This window comes from Jaculus jaculus, chromosome 8 (genome assembly GCF_020740685.1).
Source record: "Jaculus jaculus isolate mJacJac1 chromosome 8, mJacJac1.mat.Y.cur, whole genome shotgun sequence".
Classification (NCBI taxonomy): domain Eukaryota; kingdom Metazoa; phylum Chordata; class Mammalia; order Rodentia; family Dipodidae; genus Jaculus; species Jaculus jaculus.
In genome coordinates, this window is record NC_059109.1 from 54,541,099 (window position 1) to 54,563,125 (window position 22,027).

The window sequence follows — 22,027 nt, forward strand, 5'->3', positions numbered from 1 at the left end:
ACATCATCATCTAGTTAAGAAGGAGGTAGAAGAAACATACGTTTTTTTTTTCCTCTCCTGTAGATTTGATATTTTTCATAAGAAATTACACAAATATTCTCTTTCCAATATTAATTTTAAGCCAAGCGACACACCTGTGATCCCAGCACTCAAGGAGGCTGAGGCAAGAGAATTTTCAGAGTTCAGTCAAGACCCTATCTCAAAGGCTAAAGAAATTGCTTAGTGGTTAAGGCATTTGTCTGCAAAGCCAAAGGTCTGCGGTTCAATTCCCCAGGACCCATGTAAGCCAGATACACAAGGTGGCACATGTGTCTAGAGTTCATTTGCAGTGGCTGGAGATCCAGGTGTGCCCATTCTCTTTCTGCATCTTTCTCTCTTTCTCTCTTATAAATAAAAATTAAAAAGTCCCTATCTTAAAAAAAAAAAAAAAAAACCAGGGGGCTGGAGAGATGGCTTAGTGGTTAAACTCTTGCCTAAGGACCTAAGTTCAAGGCTCGATTCCCCAGGACCCACGTTAGCCAAATGCACAAGGGGCGCATGTGTCTGGAGTTCATTTGTAGTGGCTGGAGGCCCTGGAGCACACATTCTCTCTCTCTCTGCTTCTTTCTCTCTTTGTCTTTCATTTTCAAATAAAAATAAATAAAAAAAAACAGAGCTGAGGCTATAGCTCAGTTGTATGGTGTTCGCCTAGCATGCATGAGGCCCTAGGTTTGATTCCCCAGTGTCGCATAAACCAGGTGTAGTGGTGCATGTAATATGGGAAGTGCAAATAGGATCAGAAGTTAAAGGACCCAAGTTCAATTCCCCAGGACCCATGTAAACCATATGCACAAGGAGGCGCACATGTCTGGAGTTTGTTTGCAGTGGCTGGAGGCCCTGGCATGCCCATCCCTTCTCTCTCTCTACCTGCCTCTTTCTCTCTCAAAGAAGTAAATAAATAAACAAATAACATATTTCTTTAAAAAAAAAAAAAAGAAGCCAAGCATAGTGTCACATGGCTTTAATCCCAGCACTCTGGAGGCAGTCTTAAGAGGATCACAGTGAGTTCAAGGCCACTCTGAGAGTACAAAGTGAATTCCAGGTCAGCCTGACCTAGAGTTGAGACATTACCTCGAAAAACATTACAGGTCATTGCTGAGGTCCTTGGTTTCCCACCAGGAATAGATGGTAAGACCCTATTGCTGAAGACTGCACATACTTGCTGCAAGGTCACTGAGAAAATCTGCTGGAGCTGAGCTGAAAACCTCAATGTAAACCAGCTGACAGAAAGCTGGAAAAAGCCATGCAGAATGCAGTTCAATAGGACAGAGAGAAATCACCAGTGAAGATACTCAACAGTGGACACTGCAAGCCTTACATTTGGCCAGCCAGGTGAAATGAGCCAACGGGTGCAATAGTGGCACATCTGTTATGGGGGAAACCAACTGCCCTCTAATTTGACTGGAGGCCTGCTCCATGAGAGGGAATACATCCCCAATACTGAAAACCTACAACAGGGGTAGTCATGAGCCCTAGGGGTGTAATGTCTGCTGCTGCCTGGCTAAAAGTATATACTATGCTCACCAATCTGCCCAGGAAGCACTTTTCTTAATGCTCATACCCATATATTAATGCCACTCTCACTTTTGGTTAGAGAAGCTCCTCTTTTCAGATGGAAGTGACCTTGGGATGACTCAGAAGGCACCATGGTGCTGAGAACAAGTGACAGAGGAGAGTGCTCAGCGCTGATGTATCTCAATCACACCTTCCATGGCTCAGGGTCCATTGCAGAAGAGGTGGCAGAATAGAATGTAAGAGCCAAAAGAAGGGTAGGACTCCTTACAATGTGTTCCTCCACACATAAAATGGCCTAGATATCTATGACCTAATAGTGCCTGACACTGCCTACAAAAGATCATCATAACAGAAGGAAAAGAGCATGACATCAAAATAAAAGAGAGACTGATTGAGAGGGGAAGGGGATATGATGGAGAGTGGAGTTTCAAAGGGAAAAGTGGGAGGAGTGAGGGAATTACCATGGGTTATTGTCTACAATTATGGAAGTTGTTATTTAAAATAAAATAGAGGGCTGGAGAGATGGCTTAGAAGTTAAGCGCTTGCTTGTGAAGCCTAAGGACCCCAGGTTCAAGGCTCAATTCCCCAGGACCCACGTAAACCAGATGCACAAGGGGGCACATACATCTGGCATTCGTTTGCAGTGGCTGGAGGCCCTGGCATACCCATTGTCTCTCTCTCTCTGTTGCTCTCAAATAAATAAATTGAAAATTTTTTTTTAATTTTTATTAACATTTTCCATGATTATAAAATATATCCCATGGTAATTCCCTCCCTCCCCACCCCCACATAAATTGAAAATTTTTTAAACAACATAGAATTATGGGCTGGAGGGATGGTTTAGTGGTTAAGGCATTTGCCTGCAAAGCCAAAGGACCCAGGTTCGATTCCCCAGGATCCACATTAGCCAGATGCACAAGGGGACACATGCATCTGGAGTTTGTCTGCAGTGGCTAGAGGCCCTGGTGTGCCCATATTCTCTCTCTGTCTCCTTCTTTCTCTGTCAAATAAATAAAATATTTTTTAAAACACAGAATTGTAACTATTAAAAAAAACCAAAACTACCCTAAGCCAGGCATGGTGGCACACACCTTTAATCCCAGCACTTGGCAAAGGTAGGAGGACTGCCATGATTTCGAGGCCACCCTGAGACTACATAGTCCAGGAGAGCCTGAGCTAGAGTGAAACCCTACCTCTAAAAACAAAATAAAACACTAACAAACACATGCCTGATAGTTGAACACAGCCAGAAGTTTCCTCAAAACAAAGTCTATACCCTTTGTGAATGAACCTAATGTTCAACCTATTCTATTGAAGTGCAGAGACTAGTAAAATGGTGTCAAAGTTGTATTGTTCCTGCTTTCAGTAGATACCCACAGCATACTCAACAGATATATGCTACACATCATTCTAGCAATGAGGAAGACACCAAGTGAATAATTTCTCCCACTGCCTCTGCACAACATTGGGATAATAAAAAGGTACAAAAAAAAAAACCCCACAAAAAACCAGTGTGCCAGTAAAGTATGTTTCCTAGCTTTTACCTTTTTAACCGGAAGAAAAAAAAAAAAAAAAGATCCTTGCAAAGCAATCTTCCAGAAACAAAGTGCACTGGGTAGTCATGACCTTGCAATGCCTAATACTACCTACAGAAGACCATCATAACAGGAGGAAAAGACAATGACATCAAAATAAAAGAGACTAATGGAGAGAGGGAGGGGATATGATGAGTGGACTTATGAGGGGGAAAGTAGGGGAGGGAATTATCATAATTTATTATCAATAATTATGGGTTATAATTATGTCAATAAAAAAAGCAGGGAGTGGAAAGATGGCTTAGTGATTAAGGTGCTTGCCTGCAAAGCCTAAGGACTCAGGTTTGATTCTTCAGACCCTACATAAGCCAGATGCACACAATGGCACATGTTCTTTTTCAATGGCTAGAGGCCCTGGCACACCCATTCTCTCTCAAATAAATAAAAATAAGAAAGTAGATCTTTTATTCAATAAATATTAAGAGATCCACAGCTTTACATTAAGATGATTTCTTCCATTGCCAGGCTACTATTAAAAACTAAAAAAGCTGGGCGTGGTGGCGCACGCCTTTAATCCCAGCACTTGGGAGGCAGAGGTAGGAGGATTGCGTGAGTTTGAGGCCACCCTGAGACTACATAGTGAATTCCAGGTCAGCCTGGGCTAGAGTGAGACCCTACCTCAAAAAACCAAAAAAATTAAAAATAAAAAAAATAAAAATAAAAAATAAAAAAGTGTGGGGGGGGCGCTGGAGAGATGCTTACCGGTTAAGCCACTTGCCTGCAAAGCCAATGGATCCATGTTCAGTTCCCCAGTATGCATGTAAAGCTAGATGCACAAGGTAGACACATGCATCTGGATGGCTGGAGGCCCTGACGTGCCCATTCTCTCTCTCTCAAATAAATACTAAAAAAAAACAAAAACAAAAACAAAAAAACACTAAAAGGGGGGCCTGGAGCGATGGCTTAGTGGTTAAGGCACTTGCCAGCAAAGCCAAAGGATGCAAGTTTTGATTCCCCAGTATCCACATAAGCCAGATGCACAGGGAGGTGCATGCATCTGGAGTTCATTTGCAGTGGCTAGAGGTCTTGGCATGCCCATTCTCTCTAGCTGCCTCTTTTATTTTCTATCTGCTTCTTTCTCTCTCAAATAAATATTTTTAATTTTTTTGGGGGGGGGGCAGCAGTCAATACTGTTGCTCCGTCCCGGCCTCGGGCCTTTGCCTACCCCGTTGCTAGCCACGGGTACAGATTGGACACTCTTCCAGTTCAGCCACACCCCTGACTTTCTGCCCCCCCCCCAAGTAGGGTCTCACTCTGGCCCAGGATGACCCGGAATTCACTCTGTAGTACCAGGCCTGCCTCGAACTCACAGCAATCCGCATACATCAGCCACCCCGGGATCTGGTATTCAAGGCATGCGCCACCACGCCCGACTTGGACCCTGACTTTCTGAACCTCAGCCTCCACATCTAGTGCATAGGCTTGTTGCACCCTGCTCAGTACTAAGCTGTGACCAGCTTCTCAGAGAGCCCAGCTAGCCAGGCTGTTCAGGCCATGCTTTTGTCTCCTAAGGCTAGCCAAGATGCCTCTTCAGGGGACACGGATGATGCAGTGTAACAGAGTAAAAGGACCCTAGGAGTCCAGAACCTGCTCTGCCCTGCTGTGTGACCTGAAGTCAACCCTAGCCTGTCTCTGAGCCAGACTGGAATAGGTTATAGCACCTTTAAAAAAAAAATATATATATATATATATATATATGTGTATATATATATATATATATGTTTTATTTTAGAGAATTGGTGTGCCAGGGCCTCAACCACTGAAATTGAACTCCAGATGCTTGTGCCACCTAGTGGAGATGTGCATCTGTGTTTATATAGGTACTTATGAACTGAATTGCTGACTGGCAGGCTCTGCAAGCAAGTGCCCTCAACCACTGATCCATCTCCCCAGGCCTCACTCCTTCCACACTCCTGTCTGTGTGTGACCCTGGGCTCTTGGCCTCTGACTTCTCATCTGTGCAGTGAGATTATGAGCCCCACCTCCTGATCCTTGCCTGCATGGCAGGTCCTGCCCTCACCTCTGATCCCAGCATCAAGGGCACTGTGGCTTGGTGACATTTGAGCCAGGGGAACTAACAAAGAGGCTGAAGGGCCCAGTGCTGAAAGGCGTCAGGGAAGTTAGGCCAGAACCACAGCTAAGGGGCCTCATGGTCCATCCAGGAGGCTGTGTCCTCCAGCAAGGGCGCCACCAGTGAACAAGCGATGGAGACGAGTACTGCATAGGGAACCTGAGGCTCAAATAAATATTTTTCTTTGTTTATTTTTATTTATTTGAGAGTGACAGACAGAGAGAGAAAGAGGGAGATATAGAGAGAAGAATGGGCCCGCTGGCCACTGCAAACAAACTCCAGATGCATGTGCCCCCTTGTGCATCTGGCTAACGTGGGTCCTGGGGAATCAAGCCTCGAACTGGGGTCCTCAGGCTTCACAGGCAAGCACCTAACCGCTAAGCCATCTCTCCAGCCCTCAAATAAATATTTTTTAAAAAAGTAAAAGGGCAAAAAATACTGTAATGAAAGATAATAAACTACTGGAGCAAATTATTTAAAACAAAGACATTAGTTTTCCATTTCCAGGATACTACAAATGGTTAAGCATTAGATATAACATTAAAAAAAACAAAAACAAAAACTGTCTCCATGTTAAGTTGCTTGTGAAGACTTTTAATTTTTTTTGGTTTTTCAAGGTAGGGTCTCACTCTAGCTAGCCCAGGCTGACCTGGAATTCACTAATCTCAGGGTGGCCTCAAACTCATGGCGATACTCCTACCTCTGCCTCCCTCCCGAGTGCTGGGATTAAAGGCGTGCACCATCACGCCCAGCTACTTTTAATTTTTTAAAAATTTATTTATTTGAGAGAGAACAGGTGCGCCAGGGACTCTAGCAACGCAAATGAACTCCAGTCACATATGCCACCTTGTGCATCTGGTTTACATGGGTACTGAGGAATCGAACCCACAGGCTTTGCAGGCAAGTGACCAGACCATCTCTCCAGCCCCTCTTTATTATTTTTTTGAAGTGGACATCTTATTATTATGTTGACCAAACTGGTCTTGAATTCCTGGACTAAAGTTATTGTCCTCCAAGAGCTGAAACTATAGGCACTTGTCACCCTGCCCAAACTAAGGGCAATCTTTTGTTTTGAGGTAGGCTCTCACTCTAGCCCAGACTGACCTGGAATTCACTATGTAGTCTCAGCCGGGTCTAGAAGTCATAGTGATCCACCTAATTCTGCCTCCCAAGTGCTGGGATTAAAGGTGTGACCCACCACGCCCAGCATGACTATCTTTTTTTAAAAATTTACATATAAAGGACTATAAATTGACTACATGAAAACTAAGCCTTGTATGCATCTTCCCATAAAAAAGATTTAAGTTCTGGAGCTGGAGAGATGGCTTAGCAGTTAAGGCATATGCCTGTGAAGCCTAAAGACCCAGGTTCAATTCTCCAGGTCCCACGTAAGCCAGATGTACATGGTAGTGCATGTGTCTGGAGTTTGTTTGCAGTGGCTAGAGGCCCTGGTGTGCCCATTCTCACACTCTCAAATAAATAAATAAATCTTAAAAAATCAAAAAAAGATTTAAATACTAAGACATTACAATTCAAAAATGTCATCTTCCATCCCAAGTAGCAAAATTAAGTTTTCTCTGAACAAGTAAAAACCATGAACTTCCATTACAAATGCAAAATTCACAGAACATGTGAGTTGTACAGAAAGTGCTTAATCAGGATTGCAGAGATGGCTCAGCAGTTAAAGGTGCTTGCTTGAAAAGCCTGATGGCTCAGGTTCTATATCCTAGTACCCACATAAAGCCAGGTGCACAAAGTAGAGCATGTGTCTGAAGTTCAACTGCCATGGCAAAAGGCCCTGATGCACTATATACACTCTTACTTTCTTTCTCTCTCCCTTGCAAATAAATAAATAAACAAATGTGGGTTAGAGAGATGGTTCAGTGGTTAAGGTGCTTGCCTTCAAAGCCTTGCAACCCAGGTTAGAGTCCCCAGCACCCACGTAAAGCCAGATACACGTGCATCCGAAGTTTGCCCTGATGTGCCCTTTCTTTTTCTTTCTCTCTCTCCCTCTGCTTGAAAATAAATAAATATTTTCTAAAATGTGCTTAATCCTCCTCACTTTGGGAAATCAAAACACACAGTAACAGTAATCCTCAGATACCAGATCTTAACAGCCTAAACATATTCTCATTAACCAAAAAACAATGAAGAAAAACATGAGTAAGAAATCAGCATTTATTGAATACTTAGTAAGTGCTAGATCATATCACTCATCTAAAATACAAAATGAGGGACAAGGAGGGTATTACCATGAGATACTTCTTATAATCATGGAAAATATTAATAAAAATTGAGAAAAATAAAATACAAAGCAACTCTGATGTAGGTCACATCGTGACCATTCACAGACTGAGAAAATGTAAAAGGCTTATGGTCATAAATCTAGAATATGTCAAGACAACAAGATCAAGCTGGGCATGGTGGCGCACACCTTTAATCCCAGCACTCAAGAGGCAGAGGTAGGAGGATCCCTGTGAATAAGGCCACCGGGAGTCTACAATTTCAGGTCAGCTGGGCTAGACCCAACCTTACAACAACAACAAAAAACCCAAGATCACTCCAATTCCAAAACTGAGCAAACTATACTATTTCATGAATACTATTTCATGGAAACCAAATCAATGTAAATAAACCATTTCAACCCTGGAACACAGATGGCTAACCTTCAAGATCAATTAAGCATTATGTGAAAGAAAGATTTTATTGGGGCTGGAGAGATGGCTTAGTAATTAAGGCTCTTGCCTGCATAGAATTCCTCAGGACCCACATAGGTCAGCTGCACAAGGTGGCGCAAGCATCTAGAGTTTGTTTGCAGTGGCTAGATGCCCTGGCACACCTATTTTCTCTCTCTCTCTACTTGCCTCTTTCCCCCTCTCTTAAGTAAAGAAATAAATAATTTTAATTTTTTTTTATGTATTTATTTGAGAGCGACAGACACAGAGAGAAAGACAGATAGAGGGAGAGAGAGAGAATGGGCGCGCCAGGGCTTCCAGCCTCTGCAAACGAACTCCAGACGCGTGCGCCCCCTTGTGCATCTGGCTAACGTGGGACCTGGGGAACCGAGCCTCGAACCGGGGTCCTTAGGCATCACAGGCAAGCGCTTAACCGCTACGCCATCTCTCCAGCCCGAAATAAATAATTTTAAAAGAAAGATTTATTCCCAGCAATCAGAAGGCAGAAGTAAGAAAATCGCTATAAGTTTGAGGACAACCCAAGACTAGAGTTCCACATCAGCCTATGACACATTGAGAGCCTACCATTAAAAAAAAGGAAGAAAAAAAAAAAAAGGAAGAAATAAAAGATACACACACATATAAAGTAATATAATTATATGTAAAATTTGCATTGGAAGAGTGACTGGGAAAAGTAGTTTTTTATAGTACTTTAGTTGCAAATCTCCAAGTGATGAGAATTATATACACCAGTACCTGCATGATTTAGATTTCAAAACTCCAGGTATCACTCCAGAATAAACCTTAAATTTCCTGGGAATCCTAATTCCTCTAATTTTTTTAAACGTATTCCCAAATTTTATAAGATATTTTAACTTCCACTTCCTAGAAAACAGTGAAAAATCAAATATGACCTTAAGGCAAAAAACTAAAAATGTGCTCTAATGTAAACAATCTTTAAGAAAGTTGGTAACAACCCATTCCCAAGCCTATACTACATGGACACAAGGCATCTGAGTAAACGCTGTCAGTAATGCTACTATTAACAATGTGCAACGCCAACAGGATTCCCGAAACTAAGACTGTCTGATGAACTGAACATTCACTTCAGAAGAATGGAGAACAGGGAAAAATCCAAACAGTAATATTAATTTCACAGTGACTATCTGGCTTAAAATTTCCAGCGATGTAAAGATAGTTGTTAGTAGAAATAAGATATCCACTAGATTAACTGAAAGGAGAAAAATTACTTTCCACTTCATACAAAACTTAAATGCATGAGGCTTTGAAAACTTCTTTAGTAGGACAGGATTATGGAGTTGAGACTTTCATAGCTAGTTTTTTTTGGGGGGGGTAGCTACTTTTAAAGCCAAACAGAGAAGACAGAGTCATCAAAAGCTGTATGAGATCCTGGAGTTTTTGAAAACAAACCATGAAGGTGAATATGGTTCAAATTTACCAATGACAGAAAAACAAATACAATCACTAGACCTGGTGTAGTACAACCGCCAAATCTTGAATGTTTTTGTAGGCCTATGTACAGATAAGTAACTGTATTCTCCATTTTTCATGGGGCTGTGTGGACTACTCAGGCCTCTGTCCTCTAATCGCTGGTTCTCTCGGTGCTCAGTTCATCCTTGTGACCACGGGAGGGGGGAGGAGGGAGGAAAGCTACAAGTTATTTTACTGTTTCTATTTGTGTAGCGCAGAAAGAAAGGCTGACGTTAAAACAAGGTATTTCACTCACCTAGCCGCTGGAACACACTATAAAGGAGCCTTCTGGGTCAGACAGAAACCTAAGTTACCGACACTAAACTTTTCTAGAAAAGGCAGGCAGATCTAAAGACCGTCCATATGGGATGAGCATGGAGCTCGGAACTCGCAGTCGGCTCTTCTTGTTCGGGAGAGAGGCACTGGAATGCAAGCGAGGCTTGCACGTGGGCCGGCCCCGATGCCGCTGTCACCTCTGGTCGCCAGTTGGCGGGTGGGACCCAGGCAGGAGAGCGGGCCCGGCCATGCAGGTGTGGGGCCGGCCGCCCGCCCGCGCCCTCCGCCACAGTCCCGCAGGACACGCAGCCGTCCGTCTTCGGCCCACATGGACAGCGAGAGTCCAGGGAAAGAGGGCACCGCCAGGCCCCACGGGCCTCCGGGCCCGGGCGGCACCCCTGGGCGCGGAGCCCTCCCGCCGCTGGCCGGCGACAAGCCCAGCCGCGACAGCGCCGGTCCGGCGGCACCTACCTTGACGTCCTCGTCCTCGTCCTCGCCTTCCCAGCGGTCCCCGCCGGCCGTGCCGCCGCCCCCCACCTTCCGCACTGGCTCTTCCACCGTGAACGTGTCTGCGTCTACGGAACGGAAAGGGACGCGTTACTACCACCTGCCTTTACGCGGGGGGCCGGCACCTGCCCGCGCCCTGGCCCGCAACTTCTGCTCACCCCAGGAGTCGGAGTCCCCCGCCGCCGCCGCCGCCGCCGCCGCCGCCATGTCGAGCCGGGCGTGAGAGTTAAGCGCGGCAGGGGTGAGTCACCGGGCTTGCTCTCGATCGCCCGCGCGGGGCAGGCTGGGACCGTGGCTGACTGCGCACGCCGGCCCCGAGGCTCCGCCCCCTCGGGCGCGCGGGCGGGGCGGGGCGAGCGGGGCGGGGCGGGGCGAGCGGGGCGAGCGGGGCGGGGCGGGGCGTGCACCCGGGCGCGCGAGGCGCGAGGCGGGGCCGCAGGCTTCTCGTCGCGCCTAGCCGGACCGGCCGGTGGCGCGGGGACGCGGTGACCCCCGCCCTCCCCCCCCAGCCTGGACACACCCCTCCCGGGAAAAGTGAGCTTGGCGCTGGGCTCACAGCCCCCGGGCGCAGGCCGGTGCAGAGGGTCGGCTTCCCGCGTCTCGTTCGTGCGGCGCTCGGGAAGGCGTCTGCGGGCGCTGGCCTGGCTTCCCCCTCCCCTCGTCCCCGGAGGGCGCCGTCGCGTGCTCGTGGGATGGGAACGGCCGGCGCGGGTACGGAGCGAGAGGAGAGGGCCGCGGGCCGCGTCCTGCAGCCTTCCAGCCAGACGCAGGTGCGTGGGGCCAGCCCGGGCACGTGGGCGTCCACAGAGCCTCTGCTAGATGGAGGACGACCCCAGGCCCCCTCGGCTCTTCTGTGCCCGTGAGTCCTCGGAGGCTAGCGCGCCGGTTGTTTCGCAGAACAATTCCGGGACTCCTTGGTTCGTGCCAGGCAGGCATAAGCTCTGGTTTGTCCTCAGTCGAGTAGTTCTGTAAACAGAGTCCGACACTCTAGGAAGGCTATACCAGAAAGAACCATTGTGAGGTTAAAAGTAAACAGGTAAAACGTTGGCGAAGTTGCAGGAAAGGCTTTCTAAGGCAGACGCTAGTGTAATCGGAGTTGGAGAGACCAAAGCGAAACGTGCTGTGGTGTATTTCCGGTAGGAAGAACGCTTGTGACTCCTCACCTGACCTACTGGCACATTCTTATATGTACCGAACAGGTAAATTAATGATAAAAGGTCTAAAACGAGATAAAATTCTTAGTTCTTTGGGTCACACTGGGCTCTGTTGTAGGACTAGCTACTTTAGATACTTTGATTTTGCTATTTTAAGTTTGTCTTCTAATATGTGTTAAGTATACTTAACAATCATCAAAAGGCACATCGATCAGCCACTCTTTCTAGTGGAAACCACAGTGCCATGTTTCTTGTACATTTTTAGTCAAAGCAGCATTTTATAAGGAAGGTCTTTCAAGAAATACACTACAATAATGATTTTTTTTTTTTTTTTTGCTTGTTTTTATTTTTCAAGGTAAGGCTTCTCACTCTAGCGCAGGCTAGCCTCGAACTCACAGCAACCCTCCTACCTCTGCCTCTTGAATGCTGGGATTAAAGGCGTGCACCTCCATGCCTGGCAATCGTATCAGTAGAGTGATGATCAATTTATATGACATCTGTTTATAAAGGTGGATTGAAAGTAGGCAAGACAGAAGGCAGAGACGGGCAGAGGGCACTCTGTCATTCACAGTAGCTTCTTAAACATTTGGCAAAATGCCCAGTACATGAGTATTTTATGAATGAACTTATTTGCCATTCTAGAAATAAAACCGAGTCTCAGCATTCTATGAAAAGGTTCTGCCATTGAGCTACCCCCTCCCCTATCCTGAATTCAGTAAGAACTGAAGCCTAACCAATCTGAGAAATAAAAGTCAGTCAGAATTTAGTGATTATAGGGCTGGAGAGATGACTTAGTGATTAAGGCACTTAACTGCAAGCTAAAAGATAGGTTCGTTTTTCCAGGACCTACATAAGCCAGATGTGCAAGGTGGCATATGCGTTTGGAGTTCCTTTTGCAGCAGCTGGATGCCCTGGCACGCCCATTCTCTCTCTCTTTTTCTCTTTTGTTTGTTTTTCCAGGTAGGGTCTCATCTAGTCCAGGCTGACCTGGAATTCACTCTGTAGTCTCAGAGTGGCCTCGAACTCACAACGGCCCTCCTACTTCTGCCCCCAAATGCTGGGATTAAAGGCATGCGCCACCATGCAATGCAACTAACTCCTTTTTTTATATTTTATTTTTATTTATTTATTTACGAGAGAATGGGGTAGCCACCATGCAATGCAACTAATTCTTTTTTTATATTTTATTTATTTATTTATTTATTTTTTAAGATTTTTTTTTTCATTTTTATTTATTTGAGAGTAACAGAGAAAGAGGTAGAGAGAGAGAGAAAGAATGGGCACACCAGGGCTTCCCAGCCACTGCAAACAAACTCCAGACGCGTGCGCCCCCTTGTGCATCTGGCTAACGTGGGTCCTGGAGAATCGAGCCTCCAACCGGGGTCCTTAGGCTTCACAAGCAAGCACTTAACCACTAAGCCATCTCTCCAGCCCTATATTTTATTTTTATTTATTTTCTTACGAGAGAATGGTGTAGGCAGGCATGGTGGCACATGCCTTTAATCCCAGCACTGGGGGGGGAGGGGCAGAGGTAGGAGGGCCACTGTGAGTTCGAGGCCACTCTGAGACTACAGAGTGAATTCCAGGTCAGCCTGGACTGAGTTAGAGACTCTACCTGGAAAAACGAACAAATAAGTAAATAATATAAATAAAGAAATTAGTGGTTATAACGGTTAATTTTTATTTTTCTATTTAAGAGATAGAGAATGGGCATACCAGGGCCTCTGCAAATGAACTCCAGACACATGCATCTGGCTTTACATGGGTACTGGGGACTCAAACATGGGTCCTTAGGCTTTGCAGGCAAGTGCCTTAACTGCTGAGCATCTCTCCAACCCATAATGGTTAATTTTATGTATTAATTTGGCCATGACATGGTACCCATATTGCCCCAGTTTTTGGTCAAACATCAATCTAGTTTCTGTGAATGTAGGATGTGATTAACATTTAAATCAGTAAACAAAATAGAGAATTTTAATTTTTTTTTCAGGGGTACAGCATTTTTTTAAATGTTTTTATTAGCATTTTCCATGATTATTAAAAAAATCCCATGGTGGGCTGGAGAGATGGCTTAGCGGTTAAGCGCTTGCCTGTGAAGCTTAAGGACCCTGGTTCGACGCTCGATTCTCCAGGACCCACGTTAGCCAGATGCACAGGGGGGCGCATGCGTCTGGAGTTCGTTTGCAGTGGCTGGAAGCTCTGGCATGCCCATTCTCTCTCTGTCTTTCTCCCTCTTTCTCTGTCTGTCTGTCGCTCTCAAATAAATAAATAATTAAAAAAAAAAATCCCATGGTAATTCCCTCCCTCCCCACCCCCCACGCTTTCTGCTTTGAAATTCCATTCTCCATCATATTACCTCCCCATCACAATCATTGTACTTACATATATACAATATCAACCTATTAAGTACCCTCCTCCCTTCCTTTCTCTTCCCTTTATGTCTCCTTTTTAACCTACTGGCCTCTGCTACTAAGTATTTTCATTCACACGCAGAAGCCCAATCATCTGTAGCTAGGATCCACATATGAGAGAGAACATGTGGCGCTTGGCTTTCTGGGCCTGGGTTACCTCACTTAGTATAATACTTTCCAGGTCCATCCATTTTTCTGCAAATTTCATAACTTCATTTTTCTTTACTGCTGAGTAGAACTCCATTGTATAAATGTGCCACATCTTCATTATCCACTCATCAGTTGAGGGACATCTAGGCTGGTTCCATTTCCCAGCTATTATAAATTGAGCAGCAATAAACATGGTTGAGCATGTACTTCTAAGGAAATGAGATGAGTCCTTAGGATATATGCCTAGGAGTGCTATAGCTGGGTCATATGGTAGATCAATCTCTAGCTGTTTTAGGAACCTCCACACTGTTTTCCACAATGGCTGGACCAGATTGCATTCCCACCAGCAGTGTAGAAGGGTTCCTTTTTTTCCACATCCCCGCCAACATTTATGATCATTTGTTTTCATGATGGTGGCCAATCTGACAGGAGTGAGATGGAATCTCAATGTAGTTTTAATCTGCATTTCCCTGATGACTAGTGACGTAGAACATTTTTTTAGATGCTTATATGCCATTCGTATTTCTTCCTTTGAGAACTCTCTATTTAGCTCCTTAGCCCATTTTTTGATTGGCTTGTTTGATTTCTTATTATTTAACTTTTTGAGTTCTTTGTATATCCTAGATATTAATCCTCTATCAGATATATAGCTGGCGAAGATTTTTTTCCCGAGAATTTTAATTTCATAATGCATGTAAATCCAGCGGATCAAGTGTAATTAAAACAAGACCCTCAGGAAGGAAGAATTCTGCCTCCAGACTGCAAGAACAGATCTCTCTTGGATATCCAGTTGACTTGCCAGCACCCACAATTATGTAAGTTCCCTAAAATAAATCTGTATATTTACATCTTATGGACCTGTTTCTCTGGGAAACCCTAGTACTGATTTCATGAGAGTGGAGGAAGATGATGCTTTTAAAGATTGAGTGGTGGTGACACTCATCCGGTTGCTCACATCAAAACCTGAGAGCCAGCCAGGCGTGGTGGCGCCCGCCTTTAATCCCAGCACTCGGGAGGCAGAGGTAGGAGGATCACGGTGAGTTTGAGGCTATCCTAAGACTACAGAGTGAATTCTAGGCCAGCCTGGGCTAGAGTGAGACCCTACCTCATAAAACCAGAGGGGTGGGGGGAATCTGAGAGCTGTCTAGTTTCTTCCCCTCTCTCATCTCCTAAATTCCATTCATCAGGTTATGGATCTTTCCCAGTATTTCTCCTGAAGCCATGTATTTTCATTTCTCATATTTATTTGCTCGTGTGTGTGTGTGTGTGTGTGTGTGTGTACACGTGCATGCTCACACACACGAGTACTAGGGTCTCTTGCTACAAATGGATGCCCATATGGTTTTGTGTGGGCGGTTGGGGAATTGAACTTGTGCCTGCAGGCCTTTAATCATAGAGCCATATCCCCAGGCCCCAAGCTATCTTAATGTTTTTATAATCTCCTTATTGATAACTGTTTCCTCAATTCTTTCTCCTCCACAATCTATTCACCACACAACAAGCTTAAGAATGTAATTCAGACCAGGTGGCATAATCCTATGCATTATAGGACTCTCATTGCCGAAGCAGGAGTATCACAAGGTTGAGGCCAGCCTGGGCTACATCGGGAGCTCGTATCTAAATAAATAAATAATAATAAATAAATGCTTCTCATTGCTGGAAAATACCTGACAAAAATCAATTATGGGAGGAAGGGTTTATTTCAGTTTCAGTCTGCCATTAAAGGGAGGCATGGCTGCAGGAGCCTGAAGCAGACTTGATCACACTCAGCTCACAGTGAGGAAGCACAGAACAATGAATATTGACAATGACTTTGTTTTGTTTTTTGAGGTAGGGTCTCACCCTAGCCCAGGCTGACCTGGAATTCACTCTGTAGTCTCAGGGTAGCCTTGAACTCACAGCCATCCTCCAACCTCTGCCTCCTGAGTGCTGAGATTAAAGGCATGTGCCACCACACCCAGCTGGCACTGACTGTTTATATAGTCCAGGACCCCAGCCCATACAAAGGTGCCACCCGCAGTTGAGTCTGCCTTAATTAACCTAGTCAGGATGGTCCTTCACTATGCTTTTTCCACTGTAGAAGTTTGTAGTTACTGCTTATTCTACCTGTAGTGCACTTTCTACATTTTACATGGTTAGCTTCTGTTTCAGGTATGTTGCAGTCAAGTTCACTTTGCTGGCAGAAATCACCTAAGAGCAGCTTTTGGGAAAAAAGGGTTTATTTTGGCTTACAGACTTGTGGGGATGCTCCATGATGGCAGGGACAAACAATGGCATGAGCAGAAGGGGGACATCACCCCCTGGCCAACATAAGGTGGACACTAACAACAGGAGAATGTGCCAAACACCTGCAAGGGGGTGCTGGTAAGCCTGTCCCCAACAATACACTGCCTCCTGGAGGTAGTAATTCCCAAATCTCCACCAGCTGGGAACCTAGCATTCAGAACACCTGAATCAAACCACCACAAGGTCAAAGTGCAAATGTTACCTTTACAGTAAGCCTTTCTAGTTTTTGTAATAGCATTTATTCTGCAATGATCATGTTTATCTGGGGTGCAGGTTTTCCTTCCTTGGAGCAGGGGAAGGATGAGATAGGTTCTGTGTAGTCTAGCTCAGCCTGGAACTTAACTTGCTGTCCTCCACCCTAGCATAAATATTTCTACTTTTGACTCCTCTTGATTAGCTGGGATTGATTGTAGGATGGGGTGCCAGTGCCACCACACCTACTTGTTTTATGTTCTTTGCTTCTTCATTCCCAGTGCCTGGCATCCATTAAATGCTCACTAAGTACTCTTGAAAATGACTGAGTGGTGCCTGTCATAATAACCAAGATTATAGGACAAGATTGTCCACACAGATCCTAAAGTTTTTGTGGGAAATCTTAATTTCTACTACACTTTGAGAAAAAAAAAGGGGGGGGGAGGAAATTTATAATACATTTTGGAACCTGAAAGCTTGAACAGAGAATTTTGGAGACATCTGATTATATAGGTACATGAAGTCATGTGAAAGCAGTCATTTGCAGATGGCTTAGAATGTGGGGGGCTTGAGGTGCATCAACATTTAAGGAGCAGCCAAAGGAAAAACTTTAGGATGGATAGCAACTTTTTAAAAAATCTTGAGGTAGAATGTCACTCTAGCCCAAGCTGACCTGAGATTCACTATGTAGTCTCAGGCTGCCCACACACTCACAGCAATCTTCTGCTTCTTGAGCACTGGGATTAGAGGCGTGCACCACGCCTGACCTATGTGTCATTTCTGAAAAACAGAATAGTACTTTTGAAGTGCTCTTGTAGAAGCTGGATACCTTTTAAGAAGTCTTTTCTTTCCTCTTTTTGTTAGTTGTTTATATATCCTAGGATGACCTCATTATGTAGCTTAAAATGACCTTGAACCTCTCTGATCCTCTTGTTTGTACTTTCCAAGTGCTTAAATTACAGGAATGAACCTCCATACTTAGCTCATCTAAGTTTAAACAAGGCTGGAGAGATTGCTCAGTGGTTAAGGCACTTGCTTGCAAAGCCTGACAGCCCTGGTTTAATTCCCAGTACTAACATAAAACTGGATGTAAAGTGATGCATGCATCGAGTCATTTGCAGTAGCAAGAGGCCCTGGTGTGCCCATTCTGTGTGTGTGTGTGTCTCTCTCTCTCTGCTTGAATATAAATAAAATATTTTAAAAAGAAGTCTTAAACCTTGACCACCCTGCTTTAGAGATTCATGTTAATTACATGGAGGCTGTTCAGAGGGAAATAGCCAGCTCCTAACTTCTCCAGTTGAGATGTTTCATAGGGGAGTGAAGACACCATTTTAGATATCCATCCTAATTTAACCATTAGATGATTCCAGCCCCAATCACCATTTGAATAAAACCATGGGAGAGCCAAAGCAAGAATCATTCAGCTGACCACCAGTCTACAGATCTGTGAGAAATGCAATTGTAATCATCTCAGTGGAACTGGTGTGACATAACTAAAAGCTTCTTTCTCCCAGGATGTTGTAATTTGAAACTTGAGATTTCCTAGACTCTAGAAGTTGGTAGGCAATAAAAGCATGATGAAGGTAGAGCCACAGATGCTGCATGATGATTACCCAGGACACTGTACTTTGCCTTGTACTCCTTGAGGTTCAGTTGTCCACTCTCCCTTAAAATATTGCAGGATCTTTCAGTGAGTGCTTAACCTCAGGTGAAAATCTTAATACTATACTAGTCCAGTGATTTCAGCTATGCAATCTTTTGTGCTTCTTACATTATTTTTTTGGTTTGTTTTTAAGGTTCTTGCTGTAGCCCAGGCTGACCTAGAGTTCAGTATGTAGTCTCAGGCTGGCCTTGAACTCACAGCTGTCCTTCTACCTGGGCCTCTTGAATGCTGGCATTAAAGCCATGCCACACCCAGCAGCTTTTGAAATCTTTTTTGTTTTGTTTTTTGCGGTAGGGTCTCACTCTAGCTCAGGCTGACCTCCTACCTCTGCCTCCCGAGTGCTGGGATTAAAGGCATATGCTACCATGCCCGGCTAGTTTTGAAATCTTGAGATAAATATTTTACTAGACTTGTCTGTTTGTTACATAGTAGGTACCTAATATATTCAGTAACTGAATGAATAAATTTCTATCCAGAGCTTTCTTTTGTTTTTAAAACTGGGTATGATGGCTTACACCTGTAATTCTAGCACATGGGAAGCTAATGCAGAAGGGTTGTCATGAGTTCCAGGCCAGCCTGAGGCCACCATGTGAACCCCTGTCTTAAAGGGGAAAAAGAACCCCACACACTTTCTCCAAGGAAAACCTGTCCAAAAGACCAGTCTGTCTTTATGAAGTTGCTTCAAATGAAAATTAATACAATTGAGTCCCAAAGCAGCAAGCATTTTTATTACTAAGTTGGTAGCACTATTAAGTCATTTGAACTAAATAGCTAAGAAGATGGCAGATGCAAATAATCTACGGAGGAGTCCTAGGAAAGCAAGAATATACTTTCCTGAAGAAGTAGCCTTGTAGTTCTGTTAAAATAGCTGAAGATGGGGCTACACAGAGTGCTCAGCAGTTAAGGCACTTGCTTGCAATGCCTGACAACCCAGGTTCAGTTCCCCAATACCCAAGTCAAGACAAATGCACAAAGTGGCACATGCATCTGGAATTTGTTTGCAGCTGCAAGAGATGCTGGCACACCTGTTTTTTCCCCTCTATCAATAGCTGAAGATTTTTTTTTTTTTAAATTTCTGCCATTCTGGGGGAAAAAATACAGGGCTTCAAACATGTTAGCCCAACTTGGCTGAAACTGTTTTAAAACAGAGTAACTTTAAATAATACTTACAGGAGGAGATGGGCATTGTGGCACATGCTTTTAATCTCAACACTCAGGAGGCAGAGGTAGGAGGATCACCATGAGTTCGAGGCCGCACTGAGACTACATAGTGAATTCCAGGTCAGCCTGGGCTAGAATGAGACTCTACCTTGAAAAACAAATATTTATTTACAGGAGGGTTGGAGATATGGTTTAGTAGTTAAGGTGCTTGGCTGCAAAGCCTAAGGACCCAAGTTCAGTTCCCCAGAACCCACACAAGCCAGATGGTCAATGTTATGTATTCTGGAGTAAGTTTGCAATGGCTAGAGGCCCTGACATGCTCATTCTCTGTCCCTCTCTAGTAAGTAAAATTAAATTTGAAAAATATTTACAGGAGTCAAGCATGGTGGCACATGCCTTTAATCCCAGCACTTGGGAGGCAGAGGCAGGAGTATTGCCATGAGTTCCATGCAATACCCTACTTGTAAAATCAAACAAAAATAAACAAACAAACAAAAACCCCTAAAATATAGCTGGGCATGGTGGCACAGGCTTTCAATTCCAGCATTTGGGAGGCAAAGGTAGGAGGATTGCTGTGAGTTTGAGGCCAACCTGAGACGACATAGTGAATTCCAAGTCAGCCTGTGCTAGAGGGAGACCCTACCTTTGAAAAGCCAACATATAGGAGATATGATGGATGGTGGAGTTTCAAAGGGGAAAGTGTGGGGAGAGAGGGCATTACCTTGGGATACTGTTTACAATCATGGAAGTTGTTAATAAAAAAGTTTTTTTAAAGAAAAAAATATATATGTATTCTCAACAGGAGCTGGGGAGTTGGTTCATTTCTTAAAGTGCTTGGCACACAAACATGAGTACTTGAGTGTAGATCCCCAGCACTCATATAAAAACTGGGCACAGTGGTATGTCCCTGTAATCCCAGCATTGTGGAGAGAAAGACAGGATCCCCAGTATTTGTTAATTAGTTGTCATTGGGTTCCAGGTTCAGTGAGAGAGCCTCTCTCAAAAAAAAAAAAAAAAAAAAAAATGGCTGGAGAGATTGCTCAGGGATTAAAGACACTTGCTTGCAAAGCTTGATGGCCCAAGTTCAATATCCCAGTATCCATGTAAAGCTAGGTGCACAAAGGGATGCATGCATGTGGCATTTATAGTGGCAGGAGGCTCTGGTGTATCCATATTCACTCACTGCCTGCCTTTGTCTAAAATAAATAAATAAAGGACTTGGGCTAGAGGGATGGCTTAGCCATTAACACCGTTGGCTGCAAAACCAAAGGACCAAGGACCCACATAAGCCAGATGCACAAGGTGGCACATGCTTCTGGAGTTGGTTTGCAGTGTCTAAGGGCCCTGGCACACTCATTCTATCTGTATCTCTTAGTCAAATTTTTTTTTTTTTTTTTTAAATCAAGGGCTGGAGGGTTGAGTTCTTCAGTACCCATGTAAAGCCAGATGCACAAGGTGGCACATGCATTTGGAGTTCTGGGTTTGTTTACAGTAGCTGAAGGTTCTGGTGTGCCCGTTCTCTGCCTTTCTCTTACTATCTCAAATAAAAGTAAGGTGGAGAGTGATTGAAAACACCTAGTGCCAACCTCTGGCCTCTACACACATTTTGTGCACATGTGCAGTCATGTGCATACATAGATGTAACCACATATGAAAAAATGGGAAGGAAAAAGTTAACAGGGGCAGTTAAGGGTGCTTGCTTGGAAAAGGTTGACAGAAAAGAGGGGTTGGAAATATGGCTCAGTGGTTAAAGGCCCTTGCTTGCAAACCCTCCCACCTCAGGGTCTGGCCTGGGTTCAGTCCCCAGTACCCACATCAAACCAGACAAAGTGCCACAAATGTCTAGAGTGCTCCCTCACTATCTGCTTGTTAAAAAAAAAAAAAAAAAAAAAAAAAAAAAAAAAAGCCAGGTATGGTGGTGAACTACTTTAATCCCAGCACTGGGGAGGCAGAGGTAGGAGGATCATCTTGAGTGCAAGGCCACCCTGAGACTATGTAGTGAATTCCAGGTCAGCCTGGGCTAGAGTGAGAGCAAGTAAGTTAACATGCAGACTTGGTTTTGCTTTGGTGCTAGGCATCACTCATACACTGTTAACACTCTTACCACTAAGCTCCTCTACAACCCACTTGCACTTCTAACAGCAGAGGTGACAGCATCTTGTTTATTAACATTCTGTTGCTGGCTGTGGAGGTATGCACTTGTGAAGTCGGAGGCAGAAGTTTAAGGCCACCAAAGCTCCATAGGCATTTGAGCCCACCATGAACTACATGAGACAGATGGTCTCAAAAAAATAAAACCAAAGAAAACTCAGTAGATTGATTTCTGGTCCTATTTAACAAGCAGGTATTACTAAAGTGGTAGGATTTTGCTCTAACCCAGGCTGACCTTGAATTCACTATGTAGTCTCAGGGTGGCCTTGAACTCACAGCAACTCTCCTACCTCTGCTTCCTGACTGCTGGCCTGGCCTACATCAACAAAACTGAAATCTAACAAGTGTATTGTGACTTCATTATAAACCACTTTCCCCAAGTGTTCAATTGTAGACACAAGATAAGTTTCCTAGAAATTGGAAGTCCAAACTATGAAACTTGGGCTTGTCATTCCTTATCAAGTAATAAAAATCTCTCCTGTACCAACTTTTTTTTTGGGGGGGGGTTCTTTTGAGGTATGGTCTCACTCTAGCCCAGGCTGACCTCCAGCTCGTGGCACTCCTCCTCAGTTTTACATGTGCTGGGATTAAAGGTGTACCCCACATCAAAACTATTGTTACTCATTTTAATCTCTAGGAGAGCCCTATAGTCATATAGTAACATTATCCATCCCTATGCTGAAAGACTGG

General features: G+C 44.3%; 1 protein-coding gene across 1 annotated transcript in view; it reads right to left on the reverse strand.

Annotated features, from left to right (window-relative positions):
* Positions 1-10,446, reverse strand: part of Eif3j (eukaryotic translation initiation factor 3 subunit J) — a 34,531-nt gene extending 24,085 nt beyond the window's left edge. Inside the window, 2 exon segments of the mRNA XM_004673324.2 lie at positions 10,134-10,237; positions 10,328-10,446. Of these exon segments, the coding sequence (XP_004673381.2) occupies positions 10,134-10,237; positions 10,328-10,376 (153 nt within the window). The 5' untranslated portion in view covers positions 10,377-10,446.
* Between the last annotated feature and the right edge of the window lie 11,581 nt (positions 10,447-22,027).